The following is a 20,476-nucleotide window of genomic DNA, read 5'->3' as shown; positions in this document are numbered from 1 at the left end:
CAAATGAAGAAGTGACATAGTAAAGAAAGAAAGAGAGATAAGTTATCAATGTAAGGTGGCCGGATTATGGACATAGAAAATATTTTTAAAGAATTATAAGTAAGGAAATGATATGAGCAAAATGACAGAATATGAGATAAAGCCAACAAAATTAAATTTCCTATTTCTGAGAAAACAGCTAGAAAATTCATAATTAAAGAAGTCTCATTTACAGTAATAATAAAGGATAGTTAGTGCTTGGGAATTAACTTGGTATGGAATACTTGACATTGATTCCAATAAAATTATAAAATCTTAAAGGAAAAACAAAGGAATAGTTGGAACAAATGGAGCTACAAACTCTCCCGTTGTTGGGAAGAGTCAAGCAAAGATGACAGTAGTCCCAAAGGTGGTGAGCAATACATCAAATGGAAAACCAAGTATAATTCCGTCAGGAGAGTTTATAGAACTCAGTAAAGGCAAAATTTATCAGGGAAAAGGAGTGGCCAAGAAATGCAGAAGTATATTTCTAGGGAAAAAGGACAGTGATGGGAGATTTGCTTTACTAGTTTTCAGAATGTATAATAGTTACAGATGAATTGATTATCTAGAAAATCCAAATCAGTTGGAAACAATTGGAACTAATAATAGAGTTCTGTAAGGTGACTAAATACAAGTTTAACATATGGAAATTAGTAGCTTTTGGCCAAGCACAGTGGGTCACGCCGGTAATCCCAGCCCTTTGGGAGGCCGAGGCGGGCAGATCACTTGAGGTCAGGAGACTTTGAGACCAGCCTAGCCAACGTGGAGAAACCCCGTCTCTACTAAAAATACAAAAAATTAGCCGAGTGTGGTGGCACATGCCTGTAATCGTAGCTACTCAGGAGGCTGAGGTAGGAGAACCTCTTGAACCCAGGAGGCGGGGGTTGTGGTGGGCTGAAATTGTACTCTGGCCCGGGCAACAAGAGCGAAACTCCGTCTCAAAAAAAAAAAAAAAAAAGAGTAGGTCAAAGCAGAACAGGGGGGTAAAATGAGTGTTCTCAGCTGATTCAGGTAGCAGAGCACCTAGGATAACAGACACTGGACACTTTGTTTCTTTTTTTAATTAATATGAATAAAACTACTCTAAGTCTTTATGCAAACAGTTGTGCCTATTCTGCTAAAAACAGAATGCCTGGATCAAAGGGAATTAATATTTCTAATCATAATGCGTGTTGCTAGATAGATATTTAGAAAGAGTATGTTAGCCAGGCACAGTGGCTCACACCTGTAACCCCAGCACTTTGGGAGGCCGAGGCGGGCGGATCACCTGAGGTCAGGAGTTCAAGACCAGCCTGGCTAACATGTTGAAACCCTGTCTCTACTAAAAATCCAAAAAGTTAGCCGGGCGTGGTGGTATGCACCTGTAATCCCAGCTACTTGGGGGGTTGAGGCAGGAGAATTGCTTGAACCCGGGAGGTGGAGGTTGCAGTAAGCTGAGATCGTGCCATTGCGCTCCAGCCTGGGCGACAACAGTGAGACTCCATCTCAAAAAAAAAAAAATGAAGAGTATGTTAATTTATAATGCCTCCAGTACTATATAAGTTTGTTTCCTTGTAACTCCAGTACTGAAATGTGTCATTTTAAATTTCTACCCAGATAGAGGTACCTCACACATTTGAATTTTTATTAATCATGCTTCCTTTTTCCACATGTGGGTTTATAATTTTGTTTTCCATGTCAGCCTTCTATAATATAATTGAACCACTTGTCCAGTGAAATCTAGATCCTGGCTTATAATGTCATATTTTGTATATTCTAAGGTGCGCATTTTATCACACTTCAATAACTCTAAAATCTGGATGTGTGTTGTAGTGGGTGACATCTTAACAATTATAATTGACAGCATTTTTTTTCTTTGTTAGCAGATAAAATAATGGTTTGCCTTATCAACGAATAAGTAAATCTCTGCGTATTTTGAGTTTATTTTAAAACTTATTTTTTTAACTAATTATTGTCTAACCTATTATATTAAGTGTAAATAATCCATTTTTACCTCCCCTTGTTGAAGAAACTCTAATGTTGTATACTGTATTAAGTTCAGAGTGAAACCCAAGCCCCCTATTACAGCCTGTAAGGCCCAACATGGTCCGGCTCCTTTGCCTCTCTCTCCCCTCACCGTATACACGCTCATCTTCACTATGCTCTAGGCTTCTTGCTGTTCTTCAAACACAAGTACATTTTTGTGTCTGGGCCTTTGTACTTGTTCTGTCCCCTGGAATACTCTCATCTAGGTTCCTTCACTTCAGCTCTTTCAATGACTGACTTTTACCATTTATGTCTCAGCTCGAATTTTAATCCTTGGACAAACTTTCTTAACACTCTATCTGAAGTAACCCCTGTCACATCATCCTGTTTACTTCCTTCAGGGCACTTAGGACAATAGAAAATATCTTGTTTCATTTGTCTCCTTGTTCTTCCCACACCCAGAATATAAACTGGATAAGAACATGACTTGTTGACTGTGGTGTCAACAATGGTATGTTCCTAGCATGTAGTCATCACACCTTTAACAATGGTTGAATAAACATTTAATACATAATTGGATTTAGTTTTTACCCTTCATTTCTTCATTTTATTCTACTGAGTTAACTGAGTTACCTTTTTCTTTCTGCATTACTTTCATGTTGTTTTATTTATTGTTTCTTTTTTTTTTTTTTGAGACGGAGTCTTGCTCTGTTGCCCAGGCTGGAGTGCAGTGGCGCAATCTCGGCTCACTGCAACCTCTGCCTCCTGGGTTCAAGTGATTCTCCTGCTTCAGCCTCCTGAATAGGTGGGACTATAGGCGCCCACCACCGCACCTGGCTAATTTTTGTATTTTTAGTAGAGTCGGGGTTTCACCATGTTGACCAGGCTGGTCTCAAACTCCTGACCTCGGCCTCCCAAAGTGTTGGGATTACAGGCGTGAGCCACTGCACCTGGCTATTTATTGTTTCAATATAGTTTCACATACCTAGTAAGACTAGTTATTTCCCCTTTGTGGCAGTTGTTTTTCAGTACATTCTCTGATATTTATAACTATTTGTTCATCCATATGTATTCTTGAATAATTTGTAAAGGTCCCAAAAAGTCCCTGTTGGATTATAATTATAATTAGAAGTGAATTAACAGTCAGCATTTCCCTCTTGTTTATTCATTTCTTCTTTTGAATCTTAAAGTTTCTTTTATTTATTTTTTATTTTTTGGAGACAGAGTCTCACTTCGTCACCCAGACTCCAGTGAAGTCTAGATCCTGGCTTATAATATCATATTTTATATATCCTAAGGTGCACATTTTATCACATTCTAATAACCCTAAAATCTGAGATCACGCCACTGCACACTGGGCAACAAGAGTGAGACTCCATCTCAAAAAAAAAAAAAAAATGAAGAGTATGTTAATTTATAATGCCTCCAGTACTATGTAAGTTTGTTATATAATTTGGAGTCTCACTCTTGTCGCCCAGAGTGCGGTGGCGTGATCTCAGCTCACTGCAACCTAACTTTGAGGTTAGGAGTTCAAGACCAGCCTGGCCAACATGGTGAAACTGTATCTCCACTAAAAATGCAAAAAAATTAGCCAGGCGTGGTGACGGGTGCCTGTAGTCCCAGCTACTGAGGAGGCTGGGGCAGGAAAATCACTTGAACCCAGGAGGTGGAGGTTGCAAAGAGCTGAGATTGTGCCACTGCACTCCAGCCTGGGTGACAAAGTGAGACCCCAAAAAATAAAAATTAATAAAAATTAAAAGTAATCATACTCTATATATAGTTCTAAAACTTTCTTTTTCATCATTTAAGTTCTGGAGCTTTTTCCACATGCAGTTTTTTTTGATGGTGTGTGATTTTCCATAATATGGATGTATCATCATCTTTGATTCATCATGCTACTTGTGGGCATCTATGTTTTTCCCAATTTCTTGCTATTGTAAAGGATGCTGCAATGACATCCTTCCACGTGCATCTATATGCACGTATGTTAATTCCCATAGTACAGATTTCTCAATTGGAATTGCTGCTTTAATAAGGGCATGTGTTTTTTAAATGGATAGATACTGCTGAATTGCCTCCAAACAAAGGCTTTGCCTTTGATACTTTTACTAATGGAATGTAATAAGAATGTATCTGTTTACCCGTAACCTCACCAACTTTTGAATATTAAGAATATTTTCACACTGGGTGCAATGGCTCACGCCTGTAATACCAATACTTTGGGAGGCCAAAGCAGGAGGATCGCTTAAGCCCTGGAGTTTGAGACCAGCCTGGGCAGCATAGTGAGACTTTGTCTCTACGAAAAAATTAGCCTGGCTGGCGGCCCATGCCCGTAATCCCAACATTTTGGGAGGCTGAGGCAGGCAGATCACTTGAGGTCAGGAGTTGGAGCAGCCTGGCTAACATGGTGAAACCTCGTCTCTACTAAAAGTACAAAAATTAGCTGGGCCATTGTGCGGGACGTCTGTAATCCCAGCTGCTCAGGAGGCTGAGGCGGGAGAATCACTTGAACCTGGGAGGCGGAGGTTGCAGCCAGCCGAGATCATGCCACTGCACTCCAGCCTGGGTGACAGAGCGAGAGACCCTGTATCAAAACAAGCAAAGAAACAGCAACAACAACAAAAATTAGCCTTGGGTGGTAGCATGCATCTGTGATTCTCAGCTACTTGGGAGGCTGAGGTTGAAGGATTGCTTGAGCCCAGGAGATCAGGGCTGCAGTGAGCTATGATTATACCACTGCACTCCAGCCTGCATGACAGACCAAGACCTTGTCTCAAAAATAAGATAAAAATAAGAATATTTTCAAATGTTTGCCAATCTGATGGGTGAAAAAATGCAAATTCATTGTTTTCACTAGAGTTTCCCTGAATAGTGGTGAGGCTGCATATCTTTGGTATTTGGAAATGTCTACGGTATTTGTCCACTTTTCAAATGGCTCATTTGTTTTGTTTGTTTGTAAGTTAGATTTTTTCCTAATTGTATGCATATTCTTTTTTTGTTATATTTATTGCAAATATTTTCTCCTAGTCCATTGGTCTTTTTGCTTTATGTAGGTACATCTGGAAGTTGTTTTCTTCATAGCTCCCAAGGTATGAAAATATTCTCCTACAGTTTTGCTGTTTTTTTTTTTTTCCTTTGGAGAAAACCATTTTTATTATCATCACCACCCAGCTTATTTGTGCTGGATTATGTACCAGTGGCAAGATCTTCTAACGAACATCTGCATAACATTTATTTTATGTTTTAAAAGATGAAAATAACTGTACAAGGTTAAGTACAAAAGTACACAAGATAACAGACACAAAAAAATGCATGTATGAGATTTCATTCTACCTACAGCACTTTATGTTCAAAAAGTAGAATTCACGAACCAAAAAATATTGTCCTTCTATAGTCCTGTCAGGTTTAGTGAAAGTGAGTCTAACGTGATTACAACACCTATATCACTGATCTGATATTTATGAAAAAAATAATATTTTTCAATAAATTAAAGCCAATGCAAATGGGAATAGCATTTCAGTTTTTTGGTGTTTTTCTTTTTTTAATTTTTTTTTATTTTGAGACAGAGTCTCACTCTGTTGCCCAGACTGGAGTACAGTGGCATGATCTTGGCTCACCATGACCTCCACCTCTCAGGTTCAAGCAATTCTTGTGCCTCAGCCACCTGAGTAGCTGGGGGTTTTCACCATGTTGCTCAGGCTGGTCTCAAACTCCTGGCCTCAAGTGATCCACCTGCCTCGCCCTCCCAAAGTGCTGGGATTACAGGCATGAGCCACCGTGCCCGGCCATGTTTCAGGTTTATAAAATAGAGATATGAACATGGATGGTGGTGATGGTTGCACATTATGAACGTTATCGAATGCTACTGCATTGTACACTTAAAAAATGGCTATGATGGTAAATTTTATGTTATGTGTATTTTACCACAGCTTAAAAAAAAAGAGAGGAAGAAAAGCCAGTGCAACACCCATACAAACTGGAACACTAGCTCTTTGGGAACAAGGACCTGACATCAGAACAAGAAGGCTATAAGTTCCCAAACCTTAAAAGTATGATCTTTTTCAAACTGCATCCATTTCTCACGTTGAAGATGTGAAACCCAATCCCGTTCCTCTTTGTGTGTGGGTCTGTGATCTTGCCTTTTCATACTGAGCATCTGAATTTCTAAATACAGTACTTCCTATTGCTTCAAAGTCTTCTAACTTTCTTCATCAACTGAGCTACATCCAGCTTCATCTTCACTCTTAATACCCACTAATTTCCATATGTATGACATTTTGGTCCTTGTTTCCCAAAGTCATAGTTCAGCAGACGGGGAGTTTGCCCAGTTTTTCTTGCCTTGACTTTTTTCCTCTTGTTCAGCAAATTTCACTGGATTTCCAGCTGCTGTGTCATAATCCCTAGGTACAGCTGTTCTGTCTCTGCCAAAGCTGTTGCTTGCAGGGCTCCCATTTGAGCTGCCATAGCTTTCTGAGTTACTGGCATTCCTGATGCCAACAGGGCAGCAACATTGAGAACAAAATCTCTAGTAACTGGAGCTATTTCTTGTTTTTGTTTTTCAATGATTTCTTTTTCTTTTAAAAAATTTTTCCCCAACACCCATCCCAACTATTTCTTTTTCTTGCTGTTCTTGTAATTTCTTTGCCTAGTCCATCTTCCCAGCTAAAGCTTCTTATGCATCCATTGCTGTGCCTCTGCCTCTGAACAGAGATGAACTGGAAATCTGGCTTAAACTTCTGCTAAATCTTAGTTTCTCAATGCTCTTCTTTCTCTCTTGTCTTCTGCTTCCTGTACTACTTCTGCTTCTTTCCTATGCATGTCATATTTATTTATTTACTTATTTTTCACACGCAACACAGATGTAGTTTTTATCTTGAACAGGAGCAAGATGTGATCCATGGTTTTCTTTCTTTCTTTTTTTTTTCTTTCCTTTTTGGAGACGGCATCTCACTCTGTTGGCCAGGCTGGAGTGCAGTGGTGTGACCTCAGCTCACTGAAACCTCCACCTCCCGGGTTCAAGTGATTCTCCTGCCTCAGCCTCCCAAGTAGCTGGGACCTCAGACATGCACCACCACGCCTGGCTAATTTTTGTATTTTTAGTAGAGACAGGGTTTTGCCATGTTGGCCAGGTTGGTCTCAAACTCCTGAATCTCAGGTGATCTGCCTGACTTGGCCTCCCAAAGTGCTGGGATTACAGGTGTGAAGCACCATGTCCAGCCCATGGTTTTCTTTTCCTGCTTCTAGATCATGATCGTTCTTCTCTCTGCTTCTGGATTGAGACTACTTCTTTTCCCTCTACTACGATGATGCATTTCACGAGACCTGTATCTTGAGTGACTTCTGCTTCTTGATGGCTTTCTTTGTGTTTGTGTCTGTCCTCATCATTTTCAGATGAATGTATTTATTTATTGAGACAGCATGTCACTCTGTTGCCCAGGCTGGAGTGCAGTGGCACAATCACAGCTCACTGTAACCTCTGTCTCCCCGGCTCAAGCTTCTCACCACAGCCTCCCGAGTAGCTGGAATCACAGGCACACACCACCACGCCTGGCTAACTTTTGTGTTTTTTGTAGAGACAGGGCTTTGCCATGTTGCTCAAGCTGGTCTCAAACTTGTGAGCCCAAGCAATTTGCCCACCTTGGCCTCCCGAAGTACTGAGACTACAGACGTGAGTCACTGCGCCCAGCCCATTTTCAGATGAATTTAGTCCCTCTCTTCCTTTATCAGAATAATGTTCTTTGTCATTATGCTCCTCAGAAGTGTATTTCTTAGAGGATTTGTTGTAGGATTCCTGTCTTCTTGCCTCATCTTGAAATAGGCTTATTATTTTCCTACCTGAGTCTGCAGTGTCTTCAGTTCAGCCTCTTTGCCCATCAGCATGCGCTTTGTGTTTTCGTCCTTCGTTTTCTTTCTTGTTTTCTTTCTCTTGACCTTGATTGTGATCTTGAATAATATTTTGAGTAAGAAAAACAGATGCATGTGACAGTTCTTTTTCCCCCCACTATCTGGGGATGTCTTTTTCTGGGGCTAGTCCATCTTGTCCTGGATAACTACCCTATCTTGAGAACCCAGTCTTAGTTTCATGAAACATCTTTAATGAAAACAGCTTTTTGGGACGGTGCTGCTGCAAACTGTGGTCTGGCTCTCCTCGCATGTGCTCTGGCTGCCGCAGTTCATAGCTCAGGCCGCTAGGGGGCACCTCCACGTGCCGCTTTTAGCAGTACCAGCCACCTCAAAGCTTTGCCACAGACTGAATACCTCCTTCCGGGGGCCTGGATGGCACCCAGGGGATCTGCCGTTGCTTTTTTAATTTATTTTTTTACATTTAGCTCATTAATATCTGTTAGATATTTTTATGTCTGCATTGAAATATGTAACTTTATTTTTCCCCCAAAGGATAACTGTTCCAACATTATCAGTTAGCTTGTCTTTTCCCCACCAACTTAAAATACGACTCTTATTTTAAAAATTGCATTTTATAAACATGTATGTTTCAGTAATTTATATTCTGCCCCACTGATCTATATTCCCATCTTAGAATTATACTTTTATTTTATTTTTAAAATTTATTTAGAGACAGGGTCTTGCTATGTCACTCAGGCTGGAATGCAGTGGTGCAATGATAATTCACTGCAACCTTGAATTCCTGGGCTCAAGCAATCCTCCCACCTCAACCTTCCAAGTAGCTGGGACTACAGGTGTGTGCCACTATGCCTGGCTAATTTTTTTATTTTAATTTTTTTGTAGAGACGATGTTTTGCTATGTTGCCCAGGCTGGTCTCAAACTCCTGGGCTCAAGGGATCTTCCTGTCTTGGCTGCCCAAAGTGTTGGGATTATAGGCATAAGCCACCTCACCCAGCCTTAGTATTATACTATTTTAGTTAACAAAGCTTTACAATGAATTTTGATACCTAGAAAGACTGCACCCAGGTGAAATAAACAGCCTTGTTGCTCACACAAAGCCTGTTTGGTGGTCTCTTCACATGGACACGTGAGACAGATTTCGCTAGGGAAGCAAATAGCCATGGAGGTGGGCAAGAAATATCCATGATTGTAGAGCTTTCAATCAGCCTTTTATTCTTGTAACAAATGAAAAACAAAGGATTATCAGACATCTGCGGAAAACCTCTAACATAGAAGAAGGAGATAAAATGAACAAACAATAAAAAGCAACTTAAAAATGGACACCATATAAAGAAAGGAAAACAGTTTAAAAAAAAAACAAACCCAAAACCCTATTCTTAAGCTACAGAGAAAGCCTGGCCAACATGGTGAAACCCTATCTCTACTAAAAATACGAAGTATTTTAGCCAGGCATGGTGGCACATACCTGTAGTCCCAGCTGCTCAGGAGGCTGAGGCAGGAGAATCACCTGCACCCGGGAGGCTGAGGCTGCAGTGTTCTGAGATCACACCACAGCACTCCAGCCTGGGTGACAGAGTGAGACCTTGTCTCAAAAAAAAAAAAAAAAAAAAAAAAGCCACAGAGAAATAAGACATTTATTTTAAATAATAATAAGACCCATTTATTAATTAGAAATAAAATAAGACCCATTTATGTCTTATTGCTAAATGGGTGCTAAACAAAAACACTCACAGCCTTGTTGCTCACACAAAATGAACAAAATGGTCTCTTAGAAATAAAAAATGAGAGGAAATGGAAACAAACAAAAACCCACTTCAATTGAAGTATTAGAAAATCAAGTTAATCAATTGTCTCAGAATGGGCAGAGATGGAAAATGGGAGAGAAAAGATGAGAAAATAAGACAGAGGCCGGGCACAGTGGCTCACGTCTGTAACCCCAGCACTTTGGTAGGCCGAGACAGGGGGATCACTTGAGGTCAGGAGTTGGAGATCAGCCTGGCCAACATGGTGAAACCTTGTCTCTACTAAAAATACAAAAATTAGCCAGGCGTGGTGGTGCATGCCTGTAATCCCAGCTACTCAGGAGGCTGAGGCAGGAGAATTGCTTGAACCCAGGAGGCAGAGGCTGCAGTGAGCCAAGATCGTGGCACTGCACTCCAGTGTGGACGACAGAGCGAGAGTCTGTCTCAAAAAAAAAAAAAAGAAGAAGACAGACAGAGGTCCAATACTTGAATATAAGCAGCTCCAAAAAGATTGATTAGGAATGTGGAAAGGAGGGAATTCTCAACAAAATAATTCGATAAAATTTCCCAGAACTGAAGGACTTGAACTGCAGGATTATAAGGGCTTACCAAGTACCCAGCATAGTGATTGAGAAATAGACCCATTTAACTATGTGTCCTTATAGTGAAATATTCTGGCACTGTTAAAAATGTAAAGATTTATGAATAGCACTAATACGAAATTATTGTATGTGGTTTTTGGCATACATGTATATATCTGTTAGATATGTTATCTGGGAGTAGAATTCCTAGATCATAGAGCATGCATACATAATGTCAAATAGTTTTCCAAAATGGTTGGTATCTGGCAAAATACAGTGCACTGGTTACCAGTCTCAAGAAAGGAATCTAAATGCTCTTGCCCATTGCATCTTGGTATCAGAGTCGGCAAGGAAAAAGTGCAAACACTGGATAAAGCTTTACTTACATAGAGAAGAGACAGAGCAGGATCTGCTCCAATAGTGTGCATTGGTTCCTCATGGCAAGTGGGTCTGTCTCCCCAGCAGCCGCTGCAGGGTGGTTTGCCTATGAGCACCCATCTTGTGCTACAGTGGAACGGTGTGCCTGGTCTCCGTCACTTGCTGGCCTCAAGTAAGACCCATTTTCATGCAGTGCCGAACAATTCATGACACTGCTGACAATGAGATTGTTTAAATGAGGTCATTGTCTGAGAGAAATTCAACAGTTATAGATAGATACCTAGGTTGTAGTTACATGGTGTGTTCATTCTGAAAATTCATTAAACTGTGCCCTTGTCATTTGTACACTTTTCTGTTATGTTTTATTAAAAGTTAAAAGGTTCTATAGAGAAGTAAGCTCAGGACTTTTAAAAAAAAATTTTAAGTTGTAAACACGTCAATTAAATTTATTCATAGGAAGGTGTTTTGTAGGCTAAATAACTGACCAAAAAAATTGAAAAGGGAAGATGTTTTGAAGTTAATGTTGGCTGAAATTAAAACACAGCTATGTTAACCCTGTAATAATGAAAAATTTTTTGTACATGTATTCATTGAGGACATAGTATTGTAAGTAGTTGGTTTTTTAAATTTGTTATTCTTTTATGTAATTTTTTTTCTTTTTTCTTTTTTTTTTTTTGAGAGACTCTCACTCTGTCACTCAGGCTGGAGTGCAGTGGTGCGATCTCTGCTTACGGCAACCTCCACCTCAAACGATTCTCATTCAAGCTATTCTCGTGCCTCAGCCTCCCAAGTAGCTGGGACTATAACAGACTCATGTCACCACACCCAGATAATTTTTGTATTTTTAGTAGAGATGGGTTTTCGTCTTGTTAGCCAGGCTGGTCTTGAGCTCTTGGCCTCAAGTGATCCTCCTGCCTTGGGCTCTCAAAGTGCTGAGATTGTAAGTATGAGCCACCATGCCCTACCATAAATTAGCATCTTATAAAGGGGGCAAGAGCCACATGTGTCTGCTGGTTGTGTTGCTATGCTGAAAACAAGGTTTTCCTGTCCTAGATTATTCCCGCTAAATCGAGATAAGTAGGGTGATCAGCTAATGCTGGAGACAAAAGGTAGGTGTTTTATTTTTTTTGAGATTTATCATAAAGTAAATAGTATTGTGACAGCCCCTTTTACTTTCAGATGTGACATTGATAAAGCTGTGAATGTGTTCCTATTTCTCTTCTTTACCTATTTCTCCTTGTTTTCTAGGTTTTTGTGGAAACTCTGGATAAGTGTTTCGAAAATGTGTGTGAATTGGATTTGATCTTCCATATGGATAAGGTATATTCTCTTGCAATTCTCTTCCAAACTAGGGTTACTAGAAAACCAAGAGCCTTGGGCATCTCTAGCCACCTCTACATCTTCATATTGTTTCTTGTTTTTTTTTACTCTTTTTTTTTTTTTTTTTTTTTTTACTCTTAAGATAGTCCTAGAACCTGTTTTATTTAATAGATTTAATAGTTTGGGTTTTGTTTTGTTTTTGCTAAGATCTACTAACAGTTTTAACGTGCATAAGATTATTACTAGGCCTATATCGTGGTTCATCTGTTCACAGACTGATTTCTTGATATAGGAGAATGATGTCACTGGCTACTTGGCCAAAGGTGAGATAAATAGTTTTATGTTGATTATAAAATTAGTTTCCTAGTCATAGGCCAGTGACAATGAAACTTTGGAATAATCATGACGCAGGGGCTTTGACTTAGATAGTAAAATTTATATCTTTCCTAAAGAGTAATATAGTGACTAAGAGATCTGTAATGTAATTCAAGGTCAGGTGATATTCTGTAGGAAGGCAGACTATCAGAGGCAGAATTAAAATGGCCCCAAGTAGGTGTTCTCAGATTTGTTTTGCTAGGATAACTGTGACATGGCCTATGTCCTCATATGCCAAATTAAACTTGGGCGATAGCCAGCAAGGGAATAGGAATTGCCATGTTTATTTTATTCAACTTACCACATGCTGTCCCCTGTGCAGTTTACTGGTGCGTCTTTGGTTTGCTTGGTCCTGGTTTTTCTTCAACTGATTGTTGTCATTATGATCCCTGGCCCTTGGAGAGAGATGATTTTTTAGGAGACTGCTGCTCATTGCTAAGCCATGATCCTTTATTAACCTTTTCATCATGATGATGTAGGAGTTTTTAGATCCATCGTTACTAGCATTGCTGTCTAAAGGACTTTCTTGTTGTTTTTCAATAGGGTCTTCAGTCTTAGTTGACTCTGTTGAGGTTGGCAGATCCCCACTTTCCAGGCTAGTGTAGTGAATGCATTCTTGAGTTTGGATGACATTAGAATGGAGTAAAGTTTTGTCTCTCACCATCTGACATGGCTCTGTGACTCTATCAGCATCCTAGTGCAGGAACATCATGGAACCCTTTTCCTTCTTTAGATACTTAACTTTGGACTCCCTGACAACCTCACGGGGCTTCCAGTATTTACTGATGCTTTTGAGTCACCCTCCCTTTCATATGAAAGGGTTGTATACTTTTTGGAAACTTCAGCGATCTCTTAGCACCCTTTCTTTGCAAGCACTTAGAGTTGTTTTGTACTTTTCATATGTTAAAGATCTGCTATTTTGCAACTTCTGTCAAGGAGAGCCATAGCTCAAATCTAGTTCCCTTTTGTACTAGAGGGACTAGAGTCCCTTTCAAGTATTAAAGAGACTTGAAAATATAGGGGGAATGGAGAGGTGCCTTCTATAGGCCTTATTGTTATGATTTTAAAATAATATTGTTAAATACAGGCCGGGCGTCGTGGCTCACACCTGTAATCCCAGCACTTTGGGAGGCTGAGGTGGGCAGATCACTTCAGGTCAGGAGTTTAAGACCAGCCTGGCCAACATGGCAAAACCTTGTCTCTACTAAAAGTACAAAAATTAGCCAGGCGTGATGGTGCACGCTTGTAATCCCAGCTATTCAGGAGAATCGCTTGAACCCGGGAGGCGGAGGTTGCAGTGAGCCGAGATCGCGCCACTGCTCTCCAGCCTGGGCAACAGAGCGAGACTGTGTCTCAAAAAAAAAAAAAACAACCAAATTGTTCAATACAAGGTGTTACTTTCGAAGTTACCACCTGGTGTGCAAAGTGGGTTCTTTGAAGATGCCACCTGTTGCTCACCAGGCTGCAAATGAATTTCTTAACATCTCAGGTATAGATTCAGGGATTCAAGGATAGATTTTACTAGGAAAGGGGGAGTTTTCAAAGCAAGAGAAGAGCCCATGGAGAGGTGTATTGAGGTGTCTCTGCTGGAATGACTCCCATCACCCACCTCCTCCAATGCTGTCTTTTTTATCAGGCACCTATGAGAGTAGCTTTGCTAGTGGAGAGATAGGCAGAATGCTTAGACACCACGAAATCTGTATTTGTGTGCCAGCTGCTTATAGATGTTGTCTGGGGGCCGGGTGCGGTGGCTAACGCCTGTAATCCCAGCACTTTGGGAGGCCTGAGGTCGGGAGTTCGAGACCAGCCTGACCAACATGGAGAAACCCCGTCTCTACTAAAAATGCAAAATTAGCCGGGCTTGGTGGTGCATGCCTATAATTCCAGCTACTCGGGAGGCTGAGACAGGAGAATCACTTGAACCCAGGAGGCAGAGGTTGCAGGGAGCTGAGATCATGCCATTGCACTTCAGCCTGGGCAACAAGAGCAAAACTCCATTTCAAAAAAAAAAAAAAAGGAAGTTGTCTGGGAATGCCAGCTGCCCAACACCTGGAAACTTAGGGACCTGTGGGATAATACACACCTGGAGAAGACAGCTGTAGGTGCTGTGGGAAGTTGTGCTTGGGTGCAGCCCCTCTCACTGGGAGAAGGGGTAGCCTCCCAACCCCCTAGTCTAAGCTAGTTCATTGTCTAGGCAACGTGGAGTATACCTCCATGGTGACTTTTTTTTTTTTTTTTTTTTTTTTTTTGAGACGGAGTCTCGCTCTGTTGCCCAGGCTGGAGTGCAGTTGTGTGATCTCGGCTCACTGCAACCTCTGCTTCCCGTGTTCAAGTGATTCTCCTGTCTCAGCCTCCGGAGTAGCTGGGACTACAGGTGCCTGCCACCATGCCCGGCTAATTTTTGTATTTTTAGTAGAGACAGGGTTTCACCATATCTGTCAGGCTGGTCTCCAACTCCTGACCTCAGGTGATCCACCCACCTCAGTCTCCCAAAGTGCTGGAATTACAGGCGTGAGTGAGCCACCGCGCCCAGCCTCCAAGGTGACTTTGAAAGTCAACATTTGTTGTTTTGTGTTTTACCTTCTTTGCTCCGTGTTATTTGTAAGAATCACCCATTTTGTTACATGTAGCCTTAGGAAGTTTAATTTCATTGCTGCATAGGATTTCATTATATGAATTTATCCATTCTATGACTGATGGAATTAGATTGTTTTGAGTTTGGAGCTTTTATGAAATATGTTGTCATGAATATTCTTGAAAATGGATGCTACTGTACATTTTTGTACATTTTCTTGAAACATCTATTTCTCTTAACAGTGCAATTCCTGGGTCATAGGTGAGGCCTCTAGAAGGAAGAAACAGGCCTCTAGAAGGAAGCACAAAAGCACCAGCAGGCCTGCAGCACTGGCAAAAGAAGTCTGAGGCTCAAGGCCTCTGGACTGTAGGCCATAGTATCTGCCACTTTGTTAGATAATGCCAGAGTGATTGTATCCATTTATACTTCTACCAATGGGGGGTGAGTGTTCCCAGTGCTCTGTATGCTCACCAAAGGTTTATATTCTCAGTGTGGTAATCATTAGAACTGTCAACTAAATATTTACAGTTCTTTCCCCTTCGAGAAACATGGTAAAATTATACTAATATGCCTTCCTGAAGTTAGGTGTAGCCATGTGACTTGCTTTAGCTAATGAAGTGTGAGTGGAAGTGCCATGTGTCACTTCTAGGCAAAACTTAGGAGCCAGTGCTAATATATATAATAATGGAATATATATATATATTCCATTTGTGGAAGCATGGACACACAGCCTCCCAGGGCCTGGGTCCTTAACTGAGGATGAGGTAGAGCAGTGCCCCCCAGTGGACGCACAGTGGATGTGTGCATAGTATGAGAGAAATAAACTTGTTACTTTAAGCCATGAAATGTTAAAATTGTTACTGTGACTTAACCAAGCCTGTCCTGACTGACGGATATAGAACTTAATTTTTATCCAGCTAGTAGGTATGTACTGGCATTTCATTGTCATTCCAATTGCATTTCTCATGAAGATGAGCATCTTTTCTTGTTTATTGGCTATTAGGAGGTCCTCTCTAGTGAAATGTTTATTCAAGGCCTTTGTTCTTTCTTCTGTGAGGTTGTCTGCCTGTGATTTAAAAACGTATTTGTAAGGACCGGGCACAGTGGCTAATGCCTATAATCCCAGCACTTTGGGAGGCTGAGGCGAGTGGGTCAACTTAGGTCAGGAGTTTGAGAACAGCCTGGACAACATGGTGAAACCTTGTCTCTACTAAAAATACAAAAATTAGCTGGGCGTGGTGGTGTGCCTGTAGTCCCAGCTACTTGAGAGGCTGAGGCAGGAGAATCACTTGAACCCGGCAGCCGAGATCACACCACTGCCCTCCAACCTGGGTGACAAAGCGAGACTCCGTCTCAAAAAAAAAATGTGTTGGTAGAAGTTGTATTGAATAGAAGTAGTGACAGTGGGCATCTGCTCTGATTCCTGGTTTCAAATGGAAGCTTTCATCCTGTCACCATGAAGTAGAGTATTTGCTATAGGTTTTTTTGGTAAAGATTGTCAGGTTAAGGATGTTTCTTCCTTTCTCTTCCTACTAAGGATTTTTAATCATAAAAGGATGTTAACATTTATCAAAAGCTTTTTTTCCAGTTCCTGAGGTAATCATGATTTTTTTGCATCATCATTCTAATACTGCTTTGTAAACATCTGTAAGGATGCCTGCTAAAGCAGTAAAGTAATTCCAGTTCCAGCCATTTTATTGGATGTGGCTTTTAGAAGGAAATAAAAGGCCATAAAAATGTTGTTCTTCCTCATATGTCTTATCTTCAGATAAGTTCCATAAAGTATTTTGCTGCCACTGCAAATTTTTTTTACAGTTTATGAAACTATGTATTTTTGTTGTTCATGCAGTGTTAGGAAATAACTGTTCATATCTCCTGAGATTTTTGAAAACAAGTGATGCAAGGAATCAGAATCCTACCCTATTCAGCTTTAGAATGTCTGAGGCTTCCAATAGGTGGCTTCCTTTTCATAGGATTTCAAGCTTATCTTTGCCCTCATAGAGAGCAGTTGCTAATTCAAGTATAGCTTCTTCTGTTGATCATAAAAAATGATCTTTTTACTAAGATAGGCAAAAGCCTTGTCCTAAGACAATAGGAACATCACCTTGAACTCTGTTCTTTTTAACTAAAGAATCTCTTCACCTTGAGCTCGGAAACTCTCATCAGTTCCTAGGTCTTTAAGATCTTCATTAGATAGTCATGGATAGATGCCCCATCACCTTAAGCAGATGTGGCCGGAGTAGTAGGCCTGTGTAAAGACCAGATATGACTGAATTCCTCGGCTCTGCCAAGTTGTTTATTCCTAATCTTGTGATTTCTTGTTTAACCTCCTAAGTTGTTTTTGTATACTCTTTTTATCACTGCTTCTCTCTTTTTCACCTCCTCTCTCTCCTTTTCTTTGTGTGTTAAAGGAGGGTTTATTTCATTCCATTTCTAGAGCCAAGTTCTCTTTCTGTCTCTCCCCGACACACACCATAATGTCACTTCTTGCACTGGTCTCTAAGGTGTCCTTAGTGTTTGTTCTTCTGTGTCTACACAGAATGCCCTGGTCTCGGAGTGAATACAGCCCTTCCCATGGCTCTACTGCCCCACTAACTGTAGTTCCATTTCCATTGTTCTCATGCAAGGTGAACTTGAATTCGTGGGTGATTTACGCCCAGTCTTTAATTCTACTTTCTCTGTTCTCTTTCTAGAGTCCCATAGCCTGGTTTTCAGTCCTACCCAAAATTCACTGATGATTTCCCAATTTTCAAATCCTGTGGCCGTTTCCTAGTCATCACCTTTTTTATTGTTTCTGTGGTATCTGATACTGTTAACCCTTCAGTGGAGCACTCTCTTAATCTTTTTCCACCTTTCTTTCTGTCATATAGAACCCTGCTGATTTTTTTCCTATTCTTTTCCCACTCTATCAGGAAGTTATGTTGTCAGTCATCTCTCACCTCTCTCTTCTCCCTCTCATATTTCTAGCATAAATCTCATCCATATTTCATGTTCTAGGTCTTGAAGCAAAACTTGGGTATTTAAAAAAAAATTTTCATGCTCACACTATTATCTATGTAGGTAATTCCCAAATGGGTAATTCTAGTCTTGATGTATGGCTGGAGTCCTATTCCTGTATTTCCAACAGCCTGAAGGCATTTCTCCCTAATGTCATTCTCACATCTAAATTTCTTCTTGCCACGTATCCAGAGCCAGCTTCAGCATATGTCTTCTGAAAACCATTTCTCCCTGCAGCTTCCCTTTTCCAGGAGTGTTACTACCATCCTCTGTCATCTACATTCAAAACCTTTTCTCCCTCTTCCTCGCTCCCAAGATCCAGTCAATCACTAAACCTGTTGCTTTTTTCTGTAATGTCTTTCTTTATATCTTGTTCTTAGATTCACCAACTATTAACATTTGGCATACTTGCTTTTATGTCTATATACATATATACTTTTTTTCCTGAACGATTTTGAGAATTAGTTGCAGACATCATAACTTTTCATCCCTAAATATGTCAATAAATATCTCCTAAGAGCAAGGATATTCTTATATAATACATTGTATGTAATTCTCTAATGATGCACAACACAATTAACATAGTTGGGAAATTTAACATTAATAAATATTGTTTTCCAATATATAGTTCCTATTTAAGTTTCCCAATTGTCCCAGAAATGTCCTTTAGATCTTTTTTTAAATCTCAGTTGTCAAACATTGTCTTTAATTGTCATGTCTCTTGATTGTTTCTGGCAGGTTTTCTAACCTTATTCTCTCTTCCTTCTTGTTGATCCCACATACTGAAATTAGTTTTTCTAATGTGCTTCTTAGACTAGCCTTGACTCCTTGGCCGGACACATTCAAGGCTCTCCACAATTTGTGCCCATCCTATCCTGGCTTTACTTCCGTAACTACTGGCCAGACACTTTCTGCTCTAGCCACAGTGGACCACTCCTACTTATTTTGTAGTTCCTGCCTCAACTCTCTGCCTGAATTGTCTTTTCATGTACTAAATACTGCCTGTCATTCAAGTGCAGCTCAAATCCTACCACCCTAAAGCTTGCCCTCATGGTCTAGCCTATTGTGATCTCTTTGAACCAGGTATAGTATTATTTTTATCCTTCTGTGACCTTAATTTATGTACCTTTCTATGTTTTCCCTGCTTGGTTAGACTGCCTTATCTTTGTATTCCTCACTGAATCTAGTGTGGTACCTTTTACTGACTGGGGTAATCTTCAGGTGACTGTCACTAAAGAGTTCCCAGGACTCTAGTCTCATAAGGTTGCTCATGATTTAAACTGTTGGAGGCTGGAGTAAGGTCTGATTTCATAGTCTCTGGGGTAACCATCAGCTCTCCTGGCTGTGCCATTTAGAGCCTAGGGTACTTGGTTCCCTTTTGCTTTCAGAAATCCCTAAACACAGCTCAACATTATGACTGAGCTGGGTGTTGGTGTTAATTATGGTGAATTGAATTTTGTTCAAAGAAAACTGTGTGGGTGACCTAACATTCTGATCTACCAGTATCTAATAGCAAAGCTGGATTTAGAATTCAATTGGGCTTTCAAGATTTGGTCATCAGAGTCACAATTCAATGGCTATGTCAAGGGAATTTATCCAGCGCTTTATTTTTTTTTAAATAGATTTCAATTTGCAGTGGGCCCTCTCAAGAGAATTGAAACATATGCTTCTGAATGGTGCTGAACCCAAGAAAACCTCATAGTATGGAATTTTAAATCTCTGCTAAGCATAGGCTGCTAAAATGGAAAAATGCTGAGAGTTCAAAATTAACTCGTGAGCACTAAGATGAAAGGATCATAAACAGTAATATTGGGTTTTGTTTGCCAGATGTCCCTTCTGTGAACAGAGCTTGTGATAACAAAGCTCATTAATACCTGCCACACCCTGTGACGTTGAAGCAGATGTCCTGACTGCAGGTCTCCAGGAATGGAGGGACAAGTGAGGGACATACAGTTTGTGTTTTTGATGATGAAAGAGGAGCTATTTGGTCTAGAAGAATAAGGTATTCTGTTTGAGTTTTAGTTCTTGTAAAAGGTGCGAGTTAACATACCTGACTATCCCTGGCTGCCTCTGTTTCTCTATCTGGATGTGCCTAAGAGAAGAAGAGAGCTGAGACCAGCCTTGTGTTCCATTGCATCTATAAAGCCCTTCTTTACTGATGCTTGATAGGTAAGAATTTTGTGGCAGAATTTTTTTTTTGGCTTAAGTAATAAGGAAATTTATTATCTTACATACAGAAAGGCCAGTTGTAGGGCAGAGTTAAAGCGTGGTTAAGATAGACAGTTTTATCTGCAGTTTGACTTTCTGTAGTTCCAGTTATGCACAGTCAACCATGGTCCAAAAATATTAAATGGAAAATTCTAGAAATAAACAATACGTTTTAAATTGCATGCCATTCTGAGCAGCATGATGAAATGTTGCTCTGTCCTGCTCCAGGATGGGAATCATCCCCTCATCCATTGTATCCGTGCTATGTACACTAGCTGCCCACTGCTTACTTAGTAGCCATCTTGACTGTCACAGTGTCACGGTGCTTGTGTTCAGGTAACCTTTATTTTACTTCATAATGGCCCCAAAGTGCAAGAGTAATGATGCTGGCATATTGTCATAATTGTTTTTATTATTAGTTATCGTTGTTAATCTCTTACTGTGCCTA

General features: G+C 40.3%; 1 protein-coding gene and 1 pseudogene across 2 annotated transcripts in view; one reads left to right on the top strand and one right to left on the bottom strand.

Moving 5' to 3' along the window:
- Window positions 1-20,476, top strand: part of AP3S2 (adaptor related protein complex 3 subunit sigma 2) — a 57,631-nt gene that overhangs the window by 13,101 nt on the left and 24,054 nt on the right. The window contains exons 4-5 of one of the 2 annotated variants that reach the window (XM_057299937.2): window positions 5,040-5,075; window positions 11,802-11,873. In XM_057299937.2, coding sequence (XP_057155920.1) covers window positions 5,040-5,075; window positions 11,802-11,873 — 108 coding nt within the window. The remainder of the gene's footprint in view (window positions 1-5,039; window positions 5,076-11,801; window positions 11,874-20,476) is intronic. The other variant, XM_008973892.5, reaches the window with a different exon arrangement.
- Window positions 6,048-6,670, bottom strand: LOC112437185 (arginine/serine-rich coiled-coil protein 2-like; annotated as a pseudogene).

Source organism: Pan paniscus, chromosome 16 (assembly GCF_029289425.2).
Source record: "Pan paniscus chromosome 16, NHGRI_mPanPan1-v2.0_pri, whole genome shotgun sequence".
Taxonomy (NCBI): domain Eukaryota; kingdom Metazoa; phylum Chordata; class Mammalia; order Primates; family Hominidae; genus Pan; species Pan paniscus.
The sequence above is the reverse complement of the archived record's forward strand: the minus strand, read 5'-3'. Positions and strand labels throughout refer to the sequence as shown.